The sequence below is a fragment of the Euprymna scolopes genome, chromosome 7 (genome assembly GCF_053919585.1).
Source record: "Euprymna scolopes isolate OS-2025 chromosome 7, ASM5391958v1, whole genome shotgun sequence".
Lineage (NCBI taxonomy): Eukaryota > Metazoa > Mollusca > Cephalopoda > Sepiida > Sepiolidae > Euprymna > Euprymna scolopes.
In genome coordinates, this window is record NC_136488.1 from 156,846,221 (window position 1) to 156,864,374 (window position 18,154).

The 18,154-nt window shown below is 36.0% G+C and overlaps 1 protein-coding gene across 2 annotated transcripts in view; it reads right to left on the reverse strand.

The window, feature by feature from the left end:
- Positions 1-15,850: 15,850 nt before the first annotated feature.
- LOC145280095 (cathepsin L2-like) overlaps positions 15,851-18,154 on the reverse strand; it is a 41,151-nt gene continuing 38,847 nt past the window's right edge. For both annotated transcript variants that reach the window (XM_080131820.1, XM_080131819.1), the window contains exons 7-8: positions 16,817-17,088; positions 15,851-16,006 (exon numbers count right to left, since the gene is read on the reverse strand). In XM_080131820.1, coding sequence (XP_079987946.1) covers positions 15,907-16,006; positions 16,817-17,088 — 372 coding nt within the window. In that variant the 3' untranslated portion in view covers positions 15,851-15,906. The remainder of the gene's footprint in view (positions 16,007-16,816; positions 17,089-18,154) is intronic.

The following is an 18,154-nucleotide window of genomic DNA, read 5'->3' on the forward strand; positions in this document are numbered from 1 at the left end:
GTATTTGTGTTTGCAAAAGCTCGTTTTGTGTAGCTTGTCTGCGTTCATCCCGCTCAGCCTGTGCTTGTAAAAATTGCATGAACATTTTTGATAAGTCTTCCATGTTTTTTTTTGTTTTTTTTAGTGTGTAGTTAAAAAAAAATATTGTACCATGTACAATATACACCGGTTTCGGTTACAACAAAAAAGCAAATTGCTGTAAGCTCCTGTTTTCAATAATAATATCGCTGCTTGCAATAATATATTCTTTTTGCGAGTCACGCTGCAAAAAATAAAAATAAAACAGGTTTATCTGGAATCACGAAATGGAATTGACTTTCCGTTTTTAGGCACTTACTAATAAGTAACTCTTTTCACAAAATAAAAGTTTGGGTTTTTTTTTTTAATCGAGTCACAATTGAATAAATGTATGCAGTACATTTAGTTCTTTGAGTTTTTTTTTTCTCTAATATTTTAGTAATTAAAATACCTCTTAAATTGAGATTACCTTTTTTTCCGTGACGTTTTACTGTATTATCCGTTATTCAGTGACAACTTCAAGAAAAAAAATCCTTTCCTTGAATTTTAGTTTTAGCTGTGGTATTTCCTTTTAGTACCGACGTCAACCAAAACATTAATTAAAAAGTCCTTTAGTTGTTGTTTTGTTTACGGGGAACAGTAATTAGAATCCACTGGTGAACTTTTTTCGTAGGTTACTTCCTTGCTTTTCGTAATACGGGTCTGACCTGTCGTTTTTTGCGACAGAACAAAGTTCGCTTTTCGTTTCCAAGTTGGTCCCTTAGTAAGATTTGTCGTGTAGCGACAAAACAAAAATTCACTTTTACATTCGTTTGCAAGTCGGATTCCCAGAAAACGGCGTAAATTGTCGCTTTTGCCACGTTAGAGTTTTTTTTCTTTTTTTCACTTGAGTTGAAAATTCTCTTTAGCGTAAAATCCGTTTGCTCGTCAACACTTTGCATTCCTTAAAAAAAAATGGTCAACCTTTGCGTTGTACTTTTTTTTTAAAATAGTTCTTCGTCAAACTGTTATATTTGACGCTTCATATCTCGTCGCCAACTGTTGTGGTTGCAAGGTTGAACAATAATTAGTAAGGAAATACAATGAAGACGCAAACAACAAGATAACGCAATAATAAGTGTATTAAAGAAAAGGTATATTTACAATATGTACAAATGACGGTGTCGAGTCAGAGAGTCTTGGTGGGAGGACATGTACGCTCTTCGGCGTCACTTCCGGTGGCATTTGAGTAAGACACACCAAGGCCAACCTAGGCTTGCCATTTATAGTGTTATGTTATTCGCATATGCAAATAAGTGGTTGCCACCACAACAATAACCCTGTTTAAATGTTAACACTTCTTTAAAAAATCAGAAAAACAAAAACAAAAAAATTGCATGAATAACCTTGTTTGAATGTTAACACTTTAAAAAAAATCAGAAAAACAAAAACAAAAAATAGCATAAATAACTCTGTTTGAATGTTAGCATTTCTTTTTAAAAAATCAGAAAAACAAAAACAAAAAATAGCATAAATAACCCTGTTTAAATGTTAACACTTCTTTAAAAAATCAAAAAAACAAAAACAAAAAAGTAGCAGAAATTACTCTGTTTAAATGTTAACACATCTTTAAAAAATCAGAAAAACAAAAACAAAAAAATAGCATAAATAACTCTGTTTAAATGTTACCGCTTCTTTAAAAAATCAGAAAAACAAAAAAATAGCATAAATAACCCTGTTTTAATGTTAACACTTCTTTAAAATTCAGAAAAACAAAACAAACAAAAAATTAGCATAAATAACCCTGTTTAAATCTTAACACTTCTTTAAAAAAAATCAGAAAAACAAAAAAATAGCATAAATAACCCTGTTTAAATGTTAACGCTTCTTTAAAAAATCAGAAAAACAAAAACAAAAAAGTAGCAGAAATTACTCTGTTTAAATGTTAACACATCTTTAAAAAAAATCAGAAAAACAAAAACAAAAAAATAGCATAAATAACCCTGTTTAAATGTTAACGCTTCTTTAAAAAATCAGAAAAACAAAAAAAATAGCATAAATAACCCTGTTTAAATGTTAACACTTCTTTAAAAAATCAGAAAAACAAAAACAAAAAATAGCAGAAATAACCCTGTTTAAATGTAAACACTTCTTTAAAAAAATCAGAAAAACAAAAACAAAAAATAGCATAAATAACCCTGTTTTAATGTTAACACTTCTTTAAAAAATCAGAAAAAAAAACAAAAAATAGCATAAATAACCCTGTTTAAATGTTAACACTTCCTTAAAAAATCAGAAAAACATAAACAAAAAAACAGCGAATGTGATTGAAAAATAAAAAAGGGAAAATAAAGAATAAACGAACGAAAAAATTGCATAACTTTGTTTAAATATTAAAACTTTAAAAATCGAAAAAAAATTCCGTTATGTCGGCGCGAATGTACCACCTTGAGACAATTACCCCGTCACTGTAACGACTACTTTACGATCGCGTCAGCAAATAACTTTTTTTTCTATTTAAATTAATACAAGAAAGAGGTGTTTTGCGCATGCGTGTTTGGTTAAATTGTCCTGGGGAACGACTTTTTTGCTACTTTCCTAATTACAAACTTTTATTTCTATTGGAAATAATTTACATTTTTTTCTAATTTTCATATATTATTCGACCGAGACATCACTCTTTCAGATGGTACAGGTTTCGATCCAGTCCGATGCCGCTGAGAACAGTTTTAGGCAGACATACAAATATACATTACAATAGAAAAATGCCAGCATGAAAAGTAATATGGTTAAACTTAAACATAGAGAAGTAAAGGACTAGTTGTTAAAACTGAAAAAAAGAAGATATTCTAGTAAAAAATATAATAAATTTATAACTTTAAATATTGCGGCATTAAGAATTGATTATATAATGTTATAAACTGAATTAAAAAAAAAATTCTTAACGCTGCAATATTTTTTTTTTTTAGCTCATGACATCAATGATGCGTTTTGCACAGGAACCACTAATGAACGTGTGATACAACGGTGGTTCAAGAGATTTTGCAATGATGATGAGATCCTTGAAAATGAAGACGGTCGCGACCGGCCGACTGTGGTTGATAATGAACATTTAAAATCCTTAATTGAAGCCAATCCTCAAAAAAACACACAAGAAGTTGCTGCTGAACTCGAGGTTGACCACTCAATAGTCGTTGGCCATTTAAAGCAAATAGGAAAGTCAAAAAAATTTTGATAAATAGGTGCCGCATGGATTGAACGATAATATAAAAAAAATCGTCGTTTTGAGGTGTATTTTACGTCCCTTCTGCGCAACAAAAACGACCCATTTCTCGAACGGATTGTGACGTTGGATGAGAAGTGGATCCTCTACGACAATCGGTGACGTTCAGCACAGGGGTTGGATGCCGGAGAAGCTCCACAACACTTCCCGAAGCCAAAATTGCACCAAGAAAATGTTATGGTGACTGTTTGAAGGTCTGCGGCCGGTCTCATCCATCACAGCTTCTTCTTCTTGAATCCAGGCGAAACGATTACGGCGAAGAAGTACTGTCTACAAATTAACGAAATGCAACCAGAAGCTCCAACGCATGTGCCCGAGATTGGTCATATGAAGGAACCAATTCTCCTGCATGATAACGTTTGCCCGCATGTTGCTCAACTGACCCTGCAGAAGCTGAACAAATTAGGCTACGGCAGGTTACGAGACTCTGCCTTATCCTCTCGCCCGATGATTATCATTTTTTCAAGCTTGACAACTGCGAGAAAAATGCTTCAAAAACCGAGATAATGGCGAATCGGTTTTCAATAACTTCATCGCTTCCAGAACTCCGGATTTCTATGCTAACGAAATAACGAAATAAATAAACTGAGGCGGTTCCACATATTCTGGTCTTGGAATATTCACAGCACCTTGCTGCAATGAGGTGGACTTTGGTTGGTAGATAACTTCTGTCTTTTTAATACTAATCGTCAAGCCAAATGCTTTTGCGGCATTGGAAAACTTGTCAACTAATTCTTGTGCTTCTTCAAATGAAGTGACCACGAGTGCAGCATCGTCTGCAAAAAGAAAATCACGAACCATTTTGCTTCTTGTTAGTGTTTTAGCTTTGAATCTTTGATGATTAAAAAGACCCCCGGTAGTTCTAAACTCAAAATGGACACCTTGCGTGTAATCTTCAAAAGCATGCTCGAGCATGATTGAAAAGAAGATGGCAAAGAGCACAGGTGCCATAACACAACCCTGTTTCGTACCGGTTTTTACCTTGAATGACTCAGAGAACTTTCCGTCTGCTCTTACACGTGCCTCCATATTCTCGTGAAAGGATGTTATTTCATTTAACATTTTTTCAGGGATTCCAACTTTATTCAAAACCTTCCAAGGTGCGACTCTGTTGACAGAGTCAAACGCCTTGGTTAGGTCGATAAAAACGACAAACAGATCCTGATTTTTCTCCCGTGCCTTCCCTGCAACTTGGCGTAAATAGTAGATCATGTCGATGGTTCCCCTTCCAGATCTAAAACCACACTGCGTCTCAGGATAAATTTTGTCTACTAGATGAATGATTATCCTGTTCAAAATGATCCTGGCTAGTACTTTTCCAGCCACAGAGAACAGTGATGTTCCACGGTAGTTATCACAATCAATGCGCTTTCCCTTATTCTTGAAGAGATGGATTATTGACGAGTTCCTAAAATGTTGAGGTACAGAACCGCCTTCCCAGATCCTGATGAATAACCCCAAAAGTTTTTTCAAAAGTGTGTTTCCCCCAAACTTGAATATTTCAGCCGGTATACCATCATCACCTGCACACTTTCTCAGTAGCATTTGTTTTACAGCTGCGAGAACTTCAGAAAAATTATGAATCACATCTAGTTCTGGTATTTGGATTCTTGCAGGCAAAGAACTCAAAACATCAGTCAGCATCAGAAGAAGAATTCAGCACTTCTTCAAAATGGTCCTTCCAGCGGTTAAGGATGTCATTCTTATCAGTCAACAAGGTTGTACCAACTGCCCCCATAACGGGTGAAGTACCACATTGTTGTGGTCCAAAAACGTCTTTCAGACCCTCATAAAATACCTTCGCATCTTTCCTATCAAAAGCAGCCTGGAGCTCAGAGGCTTTTGCAGACCACCAATCTTCTTTCATTTTCCTCAATCGGCGCCGAACATCCCTCCTGACACTGAGATAAGCCGATCTCTTCGCTGTAGAATTTTTGTCTGATATCAAGGCCCTGTGCAAAGAGTGTATCTGGTCTAAAATACCCTGAATTTCAATGTCATTTTCGTTGAACCAATCCTGATACTTCCTCTTGGAAAGTCCTAGTACTTCGCTTGAACATTCATAGATGGCATCCCGCAATTTTTTCCATGGCTCTTCAATATCATTGTTTATCACAATTTCGTTTAACTTCGCATCTAACTTAGAAGATAATTCTTCTTTTTCAGTGTTCAGTTCTTTCATATTTAATGGCTTTGGCAATTGTATGCCTTCTGCCCTTAGGTCGTAGTTTCAGTGATGTCTTGCATCGAATCAGGGCGTGATCCGACAGCCAACAAGAGTCATGAAATGAACGACTCAAAAGAATATCTCTTCTGTTTCTTTTCCGGGTTATAACAAAGTCAATAAGATGCCAATGCTTAGACCTTGGGTGCATCCATGTGCTTTTACAACGATTTAGCTGATGAAACATAGTATTTGTAATGAAGAGCCCATGTTCACTACAAAATGACAACAAGCGAATACCATTGGCATTTATTTTCCCCATACCATGAGCCCCAATCACATTTCCCCATGTCTCCCTGTCCGAGCCTACCCGGGCATTGAAATCTCCCATCAGTAAGATTTTGGCATGAAAACTTACGTTTCTTACTATGTCACCAAGCTTTTCGTAGAAGTTTGTGGCTTCTACCTCTTCTGCATTTAGAGTTGGTGCATAGCAACTTACCAGTGTCAGGTGTATATATATATATATATATATGATTAAAAATGGATAAAATCCGACGATATGAAATTAAGATTCGGCGGAGAGACCTAGCTAGAGGCTCGACATTTTGCTTGTCCTATGCGGGCTTTCTCAAGAGGGATGGTCAATGACACAGAGTAATGGCCATCCCTCTTGAGACAGCCCGTATAAGACGGACGAAACGTCGAGTCTCTATGTCTCTCCGCCTCCATCTTAATTTCATATATATATATATATATATATATATATATATATATATATATATATATATATATATATATATATATATATATATATGAAATTAAGATGGAGGCGGAGAGACATAGAGGTATTTCGGACGATGTAAAAACATCGTTAAACTCACTACTCGTTCAAGCAACCGCCAATAGCGTAATGGTTAGGAGCCTTGACTGCCGTACAAACGGTCGGGTTTCAATCCTGGCTTGAGGTAGTTGCCTGTCTAGCCGCACTGATGAGCTGTGAAACAGCGAAACAGTACTGTATGTGGATGACTATAATGCTCCTCACCTTGAGTTGAGCATATTACCATTAGCATATAAGCGACGCTCTTTGTGTAAACAAATCGAGCGGTGGTATTTCGGACGATATCAAAACATCGTTAAACTCACTACTCGTTCAAGCAACCGCCAATAGCGTAATGGTTAGGAGCCTTGACTGCCGTACAAACGGTCGGGTTTCAATCCTGGCTTGAGGTAGTTGCCTGTCTAGCCGCACTGATGAGCTGTGAAACAGCGAAACAGTACTGTATGTGGATGACTATATATATATATATATATATATATATATATATATATATAGTATATTATGAAAATATATTTAAGAATTTAAGACAAGCTCTACAGATGCGTCTTTGGTTTATTCCCTTACGGAATCATCAGATTAAGTACATGGAATTCGTCTACTGATTGTTTTTTATAATCCATGTGGTGTTTAGTCATATATATATATATATGAAATTAGTCTAGCTAACCCATCAATCAAATTCGTTACTATTCCCATTACTCTGTGTGCGTGTGCGTGTGTTTCACATACAATCCATTGAGGCAACAGTGGGTATTTTGTTTCATTAAACCCACCCGACTGATTCTACTTCTCCACGGTGTTTTTTGCATGATTTTGCCAATTGTTGGTGTTAATATTCCCCAATTTCAACTTTATCTTCATTTGTATTTTTGAATATTAGTCTGGTCTTCCCTGATTTATCAATCTTTCAAGAAGTCGAGAGTTTCGTCAAACCGAATACGAACCAGAACAAGTAATAAATAATATAAGGTAGATTGGCCCAGCCGGCATGTAATATAGAAATGTAATTAAGTATTGTATCTCGCTTCCTTCTACGTCGCAAGAAATATACGTCTTCTCAGGTCTACATCTCAGCTGGAATTAATCATATTTGAGCGGTAAATAGTCCGAGTTCCAAACGCATAATGTATTTCTATGCAAGTTTGGACATGTCTGTAATAGCGAACCGAATCATATACTAATCACTACGCGAGCGATTACATATAAATACAAAAGGAAATGGATTTTGTTATATTCCTAAATACTTAGGAAATAAAGACAAACGTGAGTTACACCGAGTGGTATGTGTAATGGGGTTTATTTATAATACAGAAACGTAAGGCTGCTCGCCTAAGGTAAATAGAAGTACATAGTAACAAGTATGGGGAAGAAAGTCTGATAATCAACACGTAAGACTATCCGTCTTACTGCGACTGCTTGTCTGCCGCTGTCTGCCAAACAGTCCAATATATATATACAGTTTGTAACCGGTGTATAGCCAGTTATGTTCCTTCACAACACCTCCCCCTGAAGCTGAAATCTTCCTGATTTTAGCTTAAATACCTCTTCCTTTTAGGGTCAGGGCTTAATCTCCTGGTAACTTTTCTCTTTCTTGCGCTTTTCCTTCTGGTCAGCGTTACCCGGGGTAAAGGTTTCTGTCCAGCCCGTATGGTCGGTTCAGGCGAAATATTCATTGTTTGCGGTACACACGCTGGTTTTGGTATATCAAAAATATCGCACAATGTTTCCATTGGTGTCTCTTCCACATTTGGAGACAGTCTGGGACGTATTTGATTTCTGTGTCTTTTGCAGACAAAACTTAATCCTTGGATGGTATAGACCATGCTCCCAATCCTTTTTTTGATAATACCTTCAACCCACTGATTTCGTCCATTTTGAAAATTTTTGAAATATACATTTTCACCTGGGGAGAAGCACTTGGTATTAAGGTTTTCTTTTTTGAAAACTTTCTTTTTCTCTGGTAGCAGCCTATCGAAGACAGATCTTATCTTTCTTGCAAACATTAGCTCAGCCGGGGAAGAATTGACATTATTATTAGGATTTGGTGTCACCCTGTAAATTGCTAAAAATGTTTGAATACATTGTTCGTCTGTGTCCGTAGTAAGATTTTTCTTAAGTGCCCTTTTAAACGTATCTACAAATTTTTCGGCCAACCCATTCGATCGTGGATGGTACACAGGTGTTGTCATATGTAGAATATTTAGTGAGTCACAGAATTCTTTGAATTCATGAGCAGTAAATGCTGTTCCATTATCGCTCACTAAGGTTTTTGGCACTCCAAAACGGCTAAAAATTTCATTAAGCGCACTCACAGTGTTTTTTGCTGTTGGATGTCTAAACTTAAATATTTCTGGCCATTTTGAAAAAGAATCTACAATAATCAAGTAAAAATAACCATTTATAGGTCCCGCATAATCAATATGCAGACGTGACCAGGGTAGGTCCGTCTTTGGCCATGGCGTCGTTTTTACTGGAGGATCTCGAGCTGCTAATTGACATCCTCTGCATGTCTTGACACATTTTTCAACTTCCTTGTCCATACCAGGCCAGTACACATATCCTCTCATAAGGGATTTCATTCTCGAAATGCCCGGATGACCTGTATGAAATTCCTTCAGAATTTTCCTCTGTAACGTTAGTGGAATTACGATCCTCTCACCATACATGAGCACATCTTCACAGATGGAAAAAGGCGTTGTTTGATCTACCTTTTTATTTTTTTTTTATCCATCCCAATTGATTTTTCATTTTCTTAATGAAAATGTCATTTACTGCCTCTTTTTTTATTTTTTCGAAAGTTACCGGAAGTTCACGTATCATATTACACATTGAACTTGTACATTCACTTTCGTCTTTAAGCGCAGCAATTACCGTTTTTTCGAAACTTTCGCTTCTTTTAGGGATCAACCGTGATAATGCATCTGCGTGTCCTAACTTTTTTGAGGATACATGTTCCATCTTAAACTGATAGTTTAAGAGGGTTACAGCCCATCGCTGTAATCGATTCGCAGTATGTGTGGGAATGCCTTTCTTTGATCCAAATATGGTAAGTAGGGGTTTATGGTCGGTTTGCAAAATAAAAGATCGTCCATGGAGAAATCGATTGTACTTTGTAATTCCAAATATTATCGACAGCGCCTCTTTTTCAATTTGGCTGTAATTTTTCTCCGCTGCAACCAACGTTCTTGAAGCATGGGCGATAGCTTTTGTCCTACCATCCTCATACTTGTGAAGTAATACAGCGCCAACACCGTAATCACTGGCGTCCGTTGCTAGTATTAGTTCCTTTTCTGGATTGAAATGTGCCAATGCTAAGTCTGACAGTAGACATCTTTTGATATTTTGGAAAGCAGATTCACATTCCTTATTCCAGTTCCATTTAACACCCTTTTTCAGTAACTCGTTAAGAGGAGCTCTTAAATTATGTATGTTAGGGATGTAATTGCATAGTATTGAACTAATCCCAAAAACGATTTTAATTTTGTCACTGAATCTGGAGCAGGCATCTTTTCAATTGCTTCAGTCCTTTGTGGATCCGGTCTTCGACCCTCTTTGTCGATTATTTGACCTAGATATTTAATTTTTTTCATAAAAAAATCGCATTTTTCTGGGCTCAATTTAAAACCAAATTCCTGTATTCTTTTGAATACTTCTTTTACATGCTTCTTATGATCTTGCAAATTTTCACTTTTAATTAGGATATCGTCAAGGTAGGCCATTGAAAATTCCAACCCTGCCAGCATCGTGTCCATAATTTGCTGGAAAATAGCAGGAGCAACCTTTAATCCAAAAGGAAGCCTCTTTAGCTTAAAAATGCCCTTATGAGTATTTATGCCTAAGTATTTGGAGCATTCATCGCTGATCTTAATTTGCAAGTAAGCATCTGAGAGGTCTATCTTAGAAAAAATTTTTCCTCCGTTAAGCTTAGAGAACAGATCTTCTGCGGACGGAAGGGGATAATTATGGTCCAATAGACAGTCATTTAAACCCGTTGAAAAATCTCCACAGACCCTTATTCTGTTATTTTTCTTCTTTACATACACGGTTGGACTTGCCCAATCTGTGTGGTTAACTTTTTCAATGACTTCCAGTTGTTGAAGTCTATCCAACTCTTTTTCGATTGCGTCCATCGCTGAAAAAGGCACATTCCTTTTAGGTTTGAATACTGGAGTGGCATTTTTCTTTAATTCAAATTTTGCCTCTGTCTTAATACAGAGTCCTAGTCCTTCGGCAAAAACATTGGGAAATTCAGTTTTCAAATCCTTCAGGAAGTCTTCCCTTTGGTTTGCTTTTTCTGCAGTTAAAACGTTACAAAACGAATTTATGGGTTTCTCCCATAAATTAAACAGGACAATCCAATCTACCCCAAACAGGCATGTATTCTTTCCTGGTACGACGTACACTTTGGATTTATGAGTCTGGTTAGCGAATGTCACTTTGCATTTTAATTCTCCCTTGAACTCTAATCTTTTGCCGCACACACTTCTCGCCGTCTTTCTGGTTTTCGTTAATTCAGGTCGACCTATCCTTTTCCATATATCTTCATTTATAATACTAATATCTGCACCGCTATCCAGAAGCAATGTAACCAGATGTCCATTTATCCGAACATCAACATATTTCCGTCTTTCGCAGCTTTTTTCTTTATTCATGCGAAGCGTATTTACATTATCGGTCCCTTGTCTTTTCTTCTGGGCACAGTATGTTCCCTTGTGACCTCTGAGACCACATTCATAACATATTTTGTTCCTAAACCAGCAGGTCTTATTGTTGTGTCTTAAACTACCACAACATTTACACTTTAGCTTTGGGTCTTTGTATCCTTTAAGGATCCTGTGTTCTTGGAACCTGGACTTTCTTGTGGTCCCTTGCCTTTTTACTTGCTGCACCTTAAAAATATTTTTCTCTTCAATGCGAGTGTTGTCTTTCTTTATGTTAATCAGACGTTGACACTCTTCGGTGACTTTTTGCAATGTTATGTTAGGATCCGCCTCCATAATTGTTAGGATCCGTGAACGTATATCTTTGTCCCTTGGTGCTGTGAGACCTTGTACAAAGATTAAACATTTAAATTGGTCTGCGGAAATTTCATTCAATTTAAATGATTCGCATAAACAGTTCACAGTGCAAGCATATTCTAGATAGTCTTCAGCTTCTGCCTTCTGAATGTTCAAACATTTGTATCTAGAGTGAAATAGGCTATCCCTTTTATCAAATATTTTCGACAAGGTACTAATTGTTTCCTCGAACGAAACCTCCTCCGGTTTTTTTGGTAGAATTAGATTTGCATACTTGGTGTTTTCATCAGTACCCAGTTTTTGTAGTAGCAGGGTAACTTTTTCCTCATCGGTCCAGTCTAAACATCTTTTCGTAAAAATTGTTTCGTATCTTCTGTAGTATGCAGGGAAAGTAACACCAGTATCCGGGGAGTAACGAAATTCCGTTAGTGAATTTGAAATACCCTCGGCAGAAAAATTAGTCTTCTTCCCGGTCGACGTTAGAATTAGCTTTTCTAAATTCTTTTGCTGTGTCGACATTTGTCGTTGTAGTATGTTTGTTTGTTCTTGTTGTGCCTCTAAAGTTTTTTGTGTTCTTTCTTGTTGTTGTTGCAGCTGTTGCTGTAGCTGTTGTTGTTGAATTTGTTGTTGTTGTTGTTGTTGTTGCGCTAAAAATTGTTGAGTCATTTTTGTCTGTTCCTGGATGCTAAGGGCTAGAGCCTTAGTTAACTCTGCTAATTGTTCCATGTTAGCTTCTAGTACAAAAATGTCTTTTCGAATTCTACACAATAATTCCAAAGAAAAATCGTAAATTTACGTATATCGTAAATTAGTAGCAATATGCAGACACAACACGTTTCAACAAAGTTCATCCATAGTAATTCAACAGGCTTTGTAAAATAATTCTTTTTTTTTTTTTTTTTTTTTTTCAACAACGTAAGTTCATACACAAAATATTTCTTACTTCCCACGACAAATAGTTCCAATTATTTATATAAAGGCAATAACAAACAATTAATTTTCCACAAAAAAAAAATATATATGGCTGCCGTTCCCACGTGGCATAAAATGGTACAATAGTCGTTGTATTTATATTTTTTCTTTCGAAACTCGTAATCCTTTAGTGTAGTTTCGAATTCAACTTGCGACCATTTTTTTTTTTTTTTTTTTTTACTTGTCAAAATAAATATAAATTCCACTTTACCTTGAACATGTTTCTATAATTTCTTGTGAGTTCTTTACGAAGAAAAATCCGTACTTTTCGCTACTTTAGGTAGGAAAAATTTTTAAATTCATTGACGCACGTGGTCAAAAATCCTTGTGTAGTTTGTTTTTTTCGTAAAACAAAAAATCCTTGCATTGTACACAGTCCTTGGTACGGTAATTTATCTCTGTTAAGAGAAAGAACATCCTTTCGTCGCCATTGTTATATTCCTAAATACTTAGGAAATAAAGACAAACGTGAGTTACACCGAGTGGTATGTGTAATGGGGTTTATTTATAATACAGAAACGTAAGGCTGCTCGCCTAAGGTAAATAGAAGTACATAGTAACAAGTATGGGGAAGAAAGTCTGATAATCAACACGTAAGACTATCCGTCTTACTGCGACTGCTTGTCTGCCGCTGTCTGCCAAACAGTCCAATATATATATACAGTTTGTAACCGGTGTATAGCCAGTTATGTTCCTTCACAACAGATTTCAATCACGTGACTGCTACAAAGTCTATCTTTCTAATTTCTAATCTTCTTTAAAGAAGAGTTACAGACAGATGAAACCGGTACATCTACTCTTTACGTTATTTCTTATTTTCTGAAATACTAGCAGTTCCGCCTGGCTTTGCTCGGGCCCTATGCATTGTTCATAGCTTCATGTGCATATGTATGTATTAAAAAATGTGAGCATGTACGGTAATGCCTTTCTATATAATAGGCTTCCTTAACTACCATAGAGAAAAGTTGTTAGGGACCGCAGACGTCAATTTTTGTTAACTTTGACCCCAATTTTGATCCCTCGAAATTTATTGTTTTGGGCTCAAATTAAATTAAAATATTTTACCTATGTCCAAGTAACCTATATATAAGATTTCAACTGTTAAGACCCAAAATTGGCGGAGGAGTTTGGTAGAGTTTGCAAAGGTTTACTCTGTAAACTTTGACCTCTTGCCAGACAAATTTTCGCTCAAAAACTGATTTAAATGCTTGCTGTGTGTCTGAATACCCTTTATGTAAAATTTCAAATGTTTACACCCAAAATTGGCTTAACAGTTTGCTAGAGACCGTAAAGGTAAAAACTGTTTAACTTTGACCCCTTGGAAGCCAAATTTTCAGAAAAAAAAAGGATTAAAAAGCTTTCCCTATGTCTGATAACACTTTTTGTAAAATTTCAAATATTTAGACCAAAAATTGGCTGAGTAATTTCATAAAGACCGCAGGGATAATTTTTTTTTTTAACTTTGATCCCAATTATGATCCCTTAGCATTTATTGTTTTGGGCTCAAATCAAATTATAAAGTTAGATCCATGTCCAAATAACCTATATCTAAAATTTAAAGTGTTTAAACACAAAATTGGCGGAGGAGTTTGATAGAGTTCTCAAAGGTCAAATAATTGAACTTTGACCCCTTAACAGCAAAATTTCTGGGCGAAACCCATTTACAACGATTTTCCCAAATCTAAATACCCCGTATGTCAAATTACGAGTCTGTAGATCGAAAATTGACAGAGTTATTGTGTAGGGAAATGTACACAGACAGACAGACATACAGACATTTTTACTTTTATAGATATATAGATTTACTCATTTTTTGGGGGGAGGGGTCATTTATATCGAAATAATATCGAAAATTTCCTCGTATAAGAATCATTGATTTCTTACATACAGCTGAAGGAATTGAGTACCCTACCGTTCTCATTAATGCATAATTGAATACAATGTATCCAATAGGACTAGAACTCCACATTGCTGATTCCTTGGTCAGTTGGCAGTACCCATCACGGTAATCACACATTCGCAATTAAAAAATATATCTACTTGTACATAAAAGGCATACTGTGTGCGAGTTCGTCCCTTATGGACTCCAAAATGGTTGGGCCGATTTTTTTTGACATAAATGCACTTTATGTGTCTGGGAATATTCTTAGATAGGTTTTGTATCGGAATATCTCCGATAAGTATCAAAAATTGAAAAAAAAAATCCCATTACAGAAGGGACAGCCCGATTTTGACTAAGTTAACATTTTTATACAAGTGCATTTAAGAAATTTTTATCACCGCACAAGAAGAAGGGTTCGATGTATAAAATCAACAGTAGGTTCTTTGGTAGGACAGGGATGCGTTCGAAATTAATGTTTCTGTTGAGAGCACAAATGAACTATGACACTTGACTTTTGCATTTTTAACTGTAATTCAAGCAAATAAACATATAATTTTATGAAATCAACAGTAGGCTTTCTACAGTGCAATGTAGACTACAATGTATTGTGGCTTATATAATTGTGGGGAGGTATGTGAGTTTCCTCCCAGTATATCACGACAGGTCCCCAACTAGTGCAGACAACCAATCGATTTGATTGAACTGCAGACACTTGTGCTTCCACGACGTAGACACCCTCGACAAACCCGACAGGCAGCTAAATCCCACCCCCACACAGTAGAGATCCCTCGAGGTAAAAGATCTTTCTACTCCAGTATATTACTTCCCCAGAACCGCTAAACTCTGGAATTCCCTTCCAGGTCCCTGCTTCCCCAACTGTACTGACATACAGAAGTTCAAGTGTAACGTTAACCGACATCTTAATGCCCAAATTCCAACATAGTATCCCAGTAGTTGTTGCCCCTGATAGTAGCCTCCTACACCAAAGTGGCAATGTGCCTTGTTTGGGGTGAAAATGTAATAAAAAAAGAAAAAAACAAAGGTGCGATTTCACCAATCACCTGATTAACAATAAAAACATTAGAAGTGTGTAACATTCGTTGATCTTCATTCAACCCCGAGCAGCGGCAGGTCTCCCTGCTAATGATTTTATAAAACTGTTTTTTTTTTACAAAATACTCGAGATAAGATGTCAAACGAAGAATAAAACGAATAGGTGTCATCGTAAATAAAGCACGTACTACGACTTTCTTTGACGACATCTGTGTTCGTTTACGGCTCTTTTCTTCGGATTACAGCAATCGGCCATGAGATATCTATTGCACGTGCGATTCTACCCATTTTATATATATATATTTTTTAATCCAAATAAAATTTTGGGTGAACGTGCCTTCAGAATTTTTTTTTTTTTTAACATTTATCTTCGTTTTGAGTAAATCAGTTTTATGACATTAAATGAATAAACGAGATATTAAATTATATTACAAAATATCGTATGTAGCGATGAATGCCACGTATGATAACGTGGGGTCTGCGTTCGTGTTGAAAATGATAGACGTTCAGAAAGTTTGTTTATTTGATTTAGGAAAAGGAAACGATTGAATTTAGAAAATTTAATAAAAAAAAAACGTTATTGCTTCAAGGAAAGAGAAGTTGAAAAAACTTTAATTATAAAAAATGAACAAACAGAATTTTTTTTCATTTGTTTTATTAGATGCAATAAAATCAAATAAACGTTAACTTATTCTACAAGATAGGATATGAGGCAAGAGTTGCAATGCCACACATATTTCCCGCGTTTCGGGCCATCTTGATGTAGCCGTTCATTCCCCAACTTGGACCCCAACTGAAAAAGAAAAAAAAATAAACATTTATATTTTTCAGGAAATATATGATCCCTTCTATAAAAATAATGATATGCTTAAAATGAATAGTTTTTGGTTCTCATGGCGGACCGGTCGTATTGTATCTATCCAAGTAAGTTGCTTGTATGTATTAAAATATCTTTTAGTTTCTCTTTACTATGGGTCATTTAAAAATTAAAGCCTACTATTTTTCAAAACATTGAAGAGCTACGAAGACGGGAGTGGTGCCATTAAAACGAGCGACCTTTCGTGCTCGAAAATTTATTTTTCTACATAGTCATGATAATTCTCAATGCACTTTTGCCATGAATTCAATGACGTATCTCTGCTTCTGATGCATGTCCATGACAAGGGTTACTTTCTTAGAATCTCGTACCGTCAATATCTGCAACAGAGAGATGAAATTTTCAGGTCACGAATGCATTAGTTTAGTCATCATAACAATGCAATCTGCTCCGATTCATTCGTGCGGAAGAAAATAGTAAAACTACTTTAGGAACGTCCGTCATAAATCATCATATCTTATGAGTCTGAAAATGTTACTGTTGGCATTGGAATTATTTCTAGAAAAGCATTAGGTACTTAGAGGAGGGGCTATGTGAAGATTGCCAACATCCTAAGTAAAAGTGCTTTTGTAGAATGAACTGAATTTGAACTGGGGACACCCAGGTTGCCAGCCTGCGTCGTTAATCACTGAACCACCGTCACCTCCTCGTAAATAATACAAGACGGTTTAAAATATTTAAGCATTTCTTCCAATAATTGTGGCATATGCGCGTTGATATTCTTACCTGTTCTTTACGAGCCAATAGTCTTTTCCGTTTTCTGTGCCGTATCCAACAACAAGCACACCGTGATCGAGAGTTATATCATTGCACTCTGTGCTTTCGTATATGCCTGACTTATATTGGGCGAAGGTAAAATCATGAGCGTCAATGGCGACTGAAATTGGTCCAACTGTGGCCACTGCTTTTTGTAGGGCGTCCTCGTCGAAGTGCGTAATATCAACATAGTTGGACAAAGAAGTGATTGCCGCTTTCCTATTATAGCGGCATTTATCATCCTGCAAAGAAAAAAAAACGATAGAAAAAGTATTACAAATCGTTACATATTGGATACGCGCGGAAAAGTACTCCAAACTAAGATGGAGTGTCCTTGCGCCAAAGAAAATATAACACAGTGAGCGATAGGAACATCGTCTGCGGACTTACTACCAAGTTATGCAGTGGGTGGGATGTAGTGATAAAATGGAACTATTTGAGTGGGGACTTTTGCATTTTAAACTTTAATTGAAGCAATTATATGTAAAAAAAATAATTTTATAAAATTAAAAGTAGGTTCTTTATAGTACACTGTTGACTACAATGTATTGTGTGCTAAGTCACTGCGAGAAGCATTTGAAGCTTGCTCCAGGTGCACCGTGATGGGTCCCTGCATAGAGCAGGCAATCGATTTGATTTCTTTTTTTTTTTTTAAATATGCGATTTCACCGATTTTGATGACAATAAAAATATGGGCGTTGATCATCATTCAATCCCGAACAACGTCGGGTTTCCCTGCTAGTAATGTTACATGGAAAGGATTGTCCCCTTTCCATGTAAATAAGAGTATTAGATAAGTAAAAATGAGATTAGGATAAGCCTAGAATCGAACCCTGTGGGCAAAGTGAGAAATTAAGGCTATTGTCAATTCTTTTAGAAATCTGAATATTAAATGTCAGTAAAAGAATGAACAATGCAAATTAAATTATATTGTTTAAAAATAGGTTAATTTAGAATTGAGGATTCTTTTGTTTTTCAAAAGTGCGTTTTGGACAAACATGCATAGCCACGTGAAATTAGTCACGTTTGATAAACACACTTCTGACAAAGGAAATTTCTCCATAAATAAAGAAGTCATTATCATGTTTTGTACGTGTTGTCTCGTGACGTCATTCAGTTACAACAGAAAAGGTAATTGTTATTATCATTATCTATAATGAACATTGTGTAACCCTTCTAGGATTATGCATCTCCCCTCCTCTGTGTTAAGAACTTGTATACATCTCCAGTCAGTATATATATGAAGTCCTAAGCATCCCAGAACTGTAATATATATAAATATTTTCTCTCCCTCATCATCAGATCATC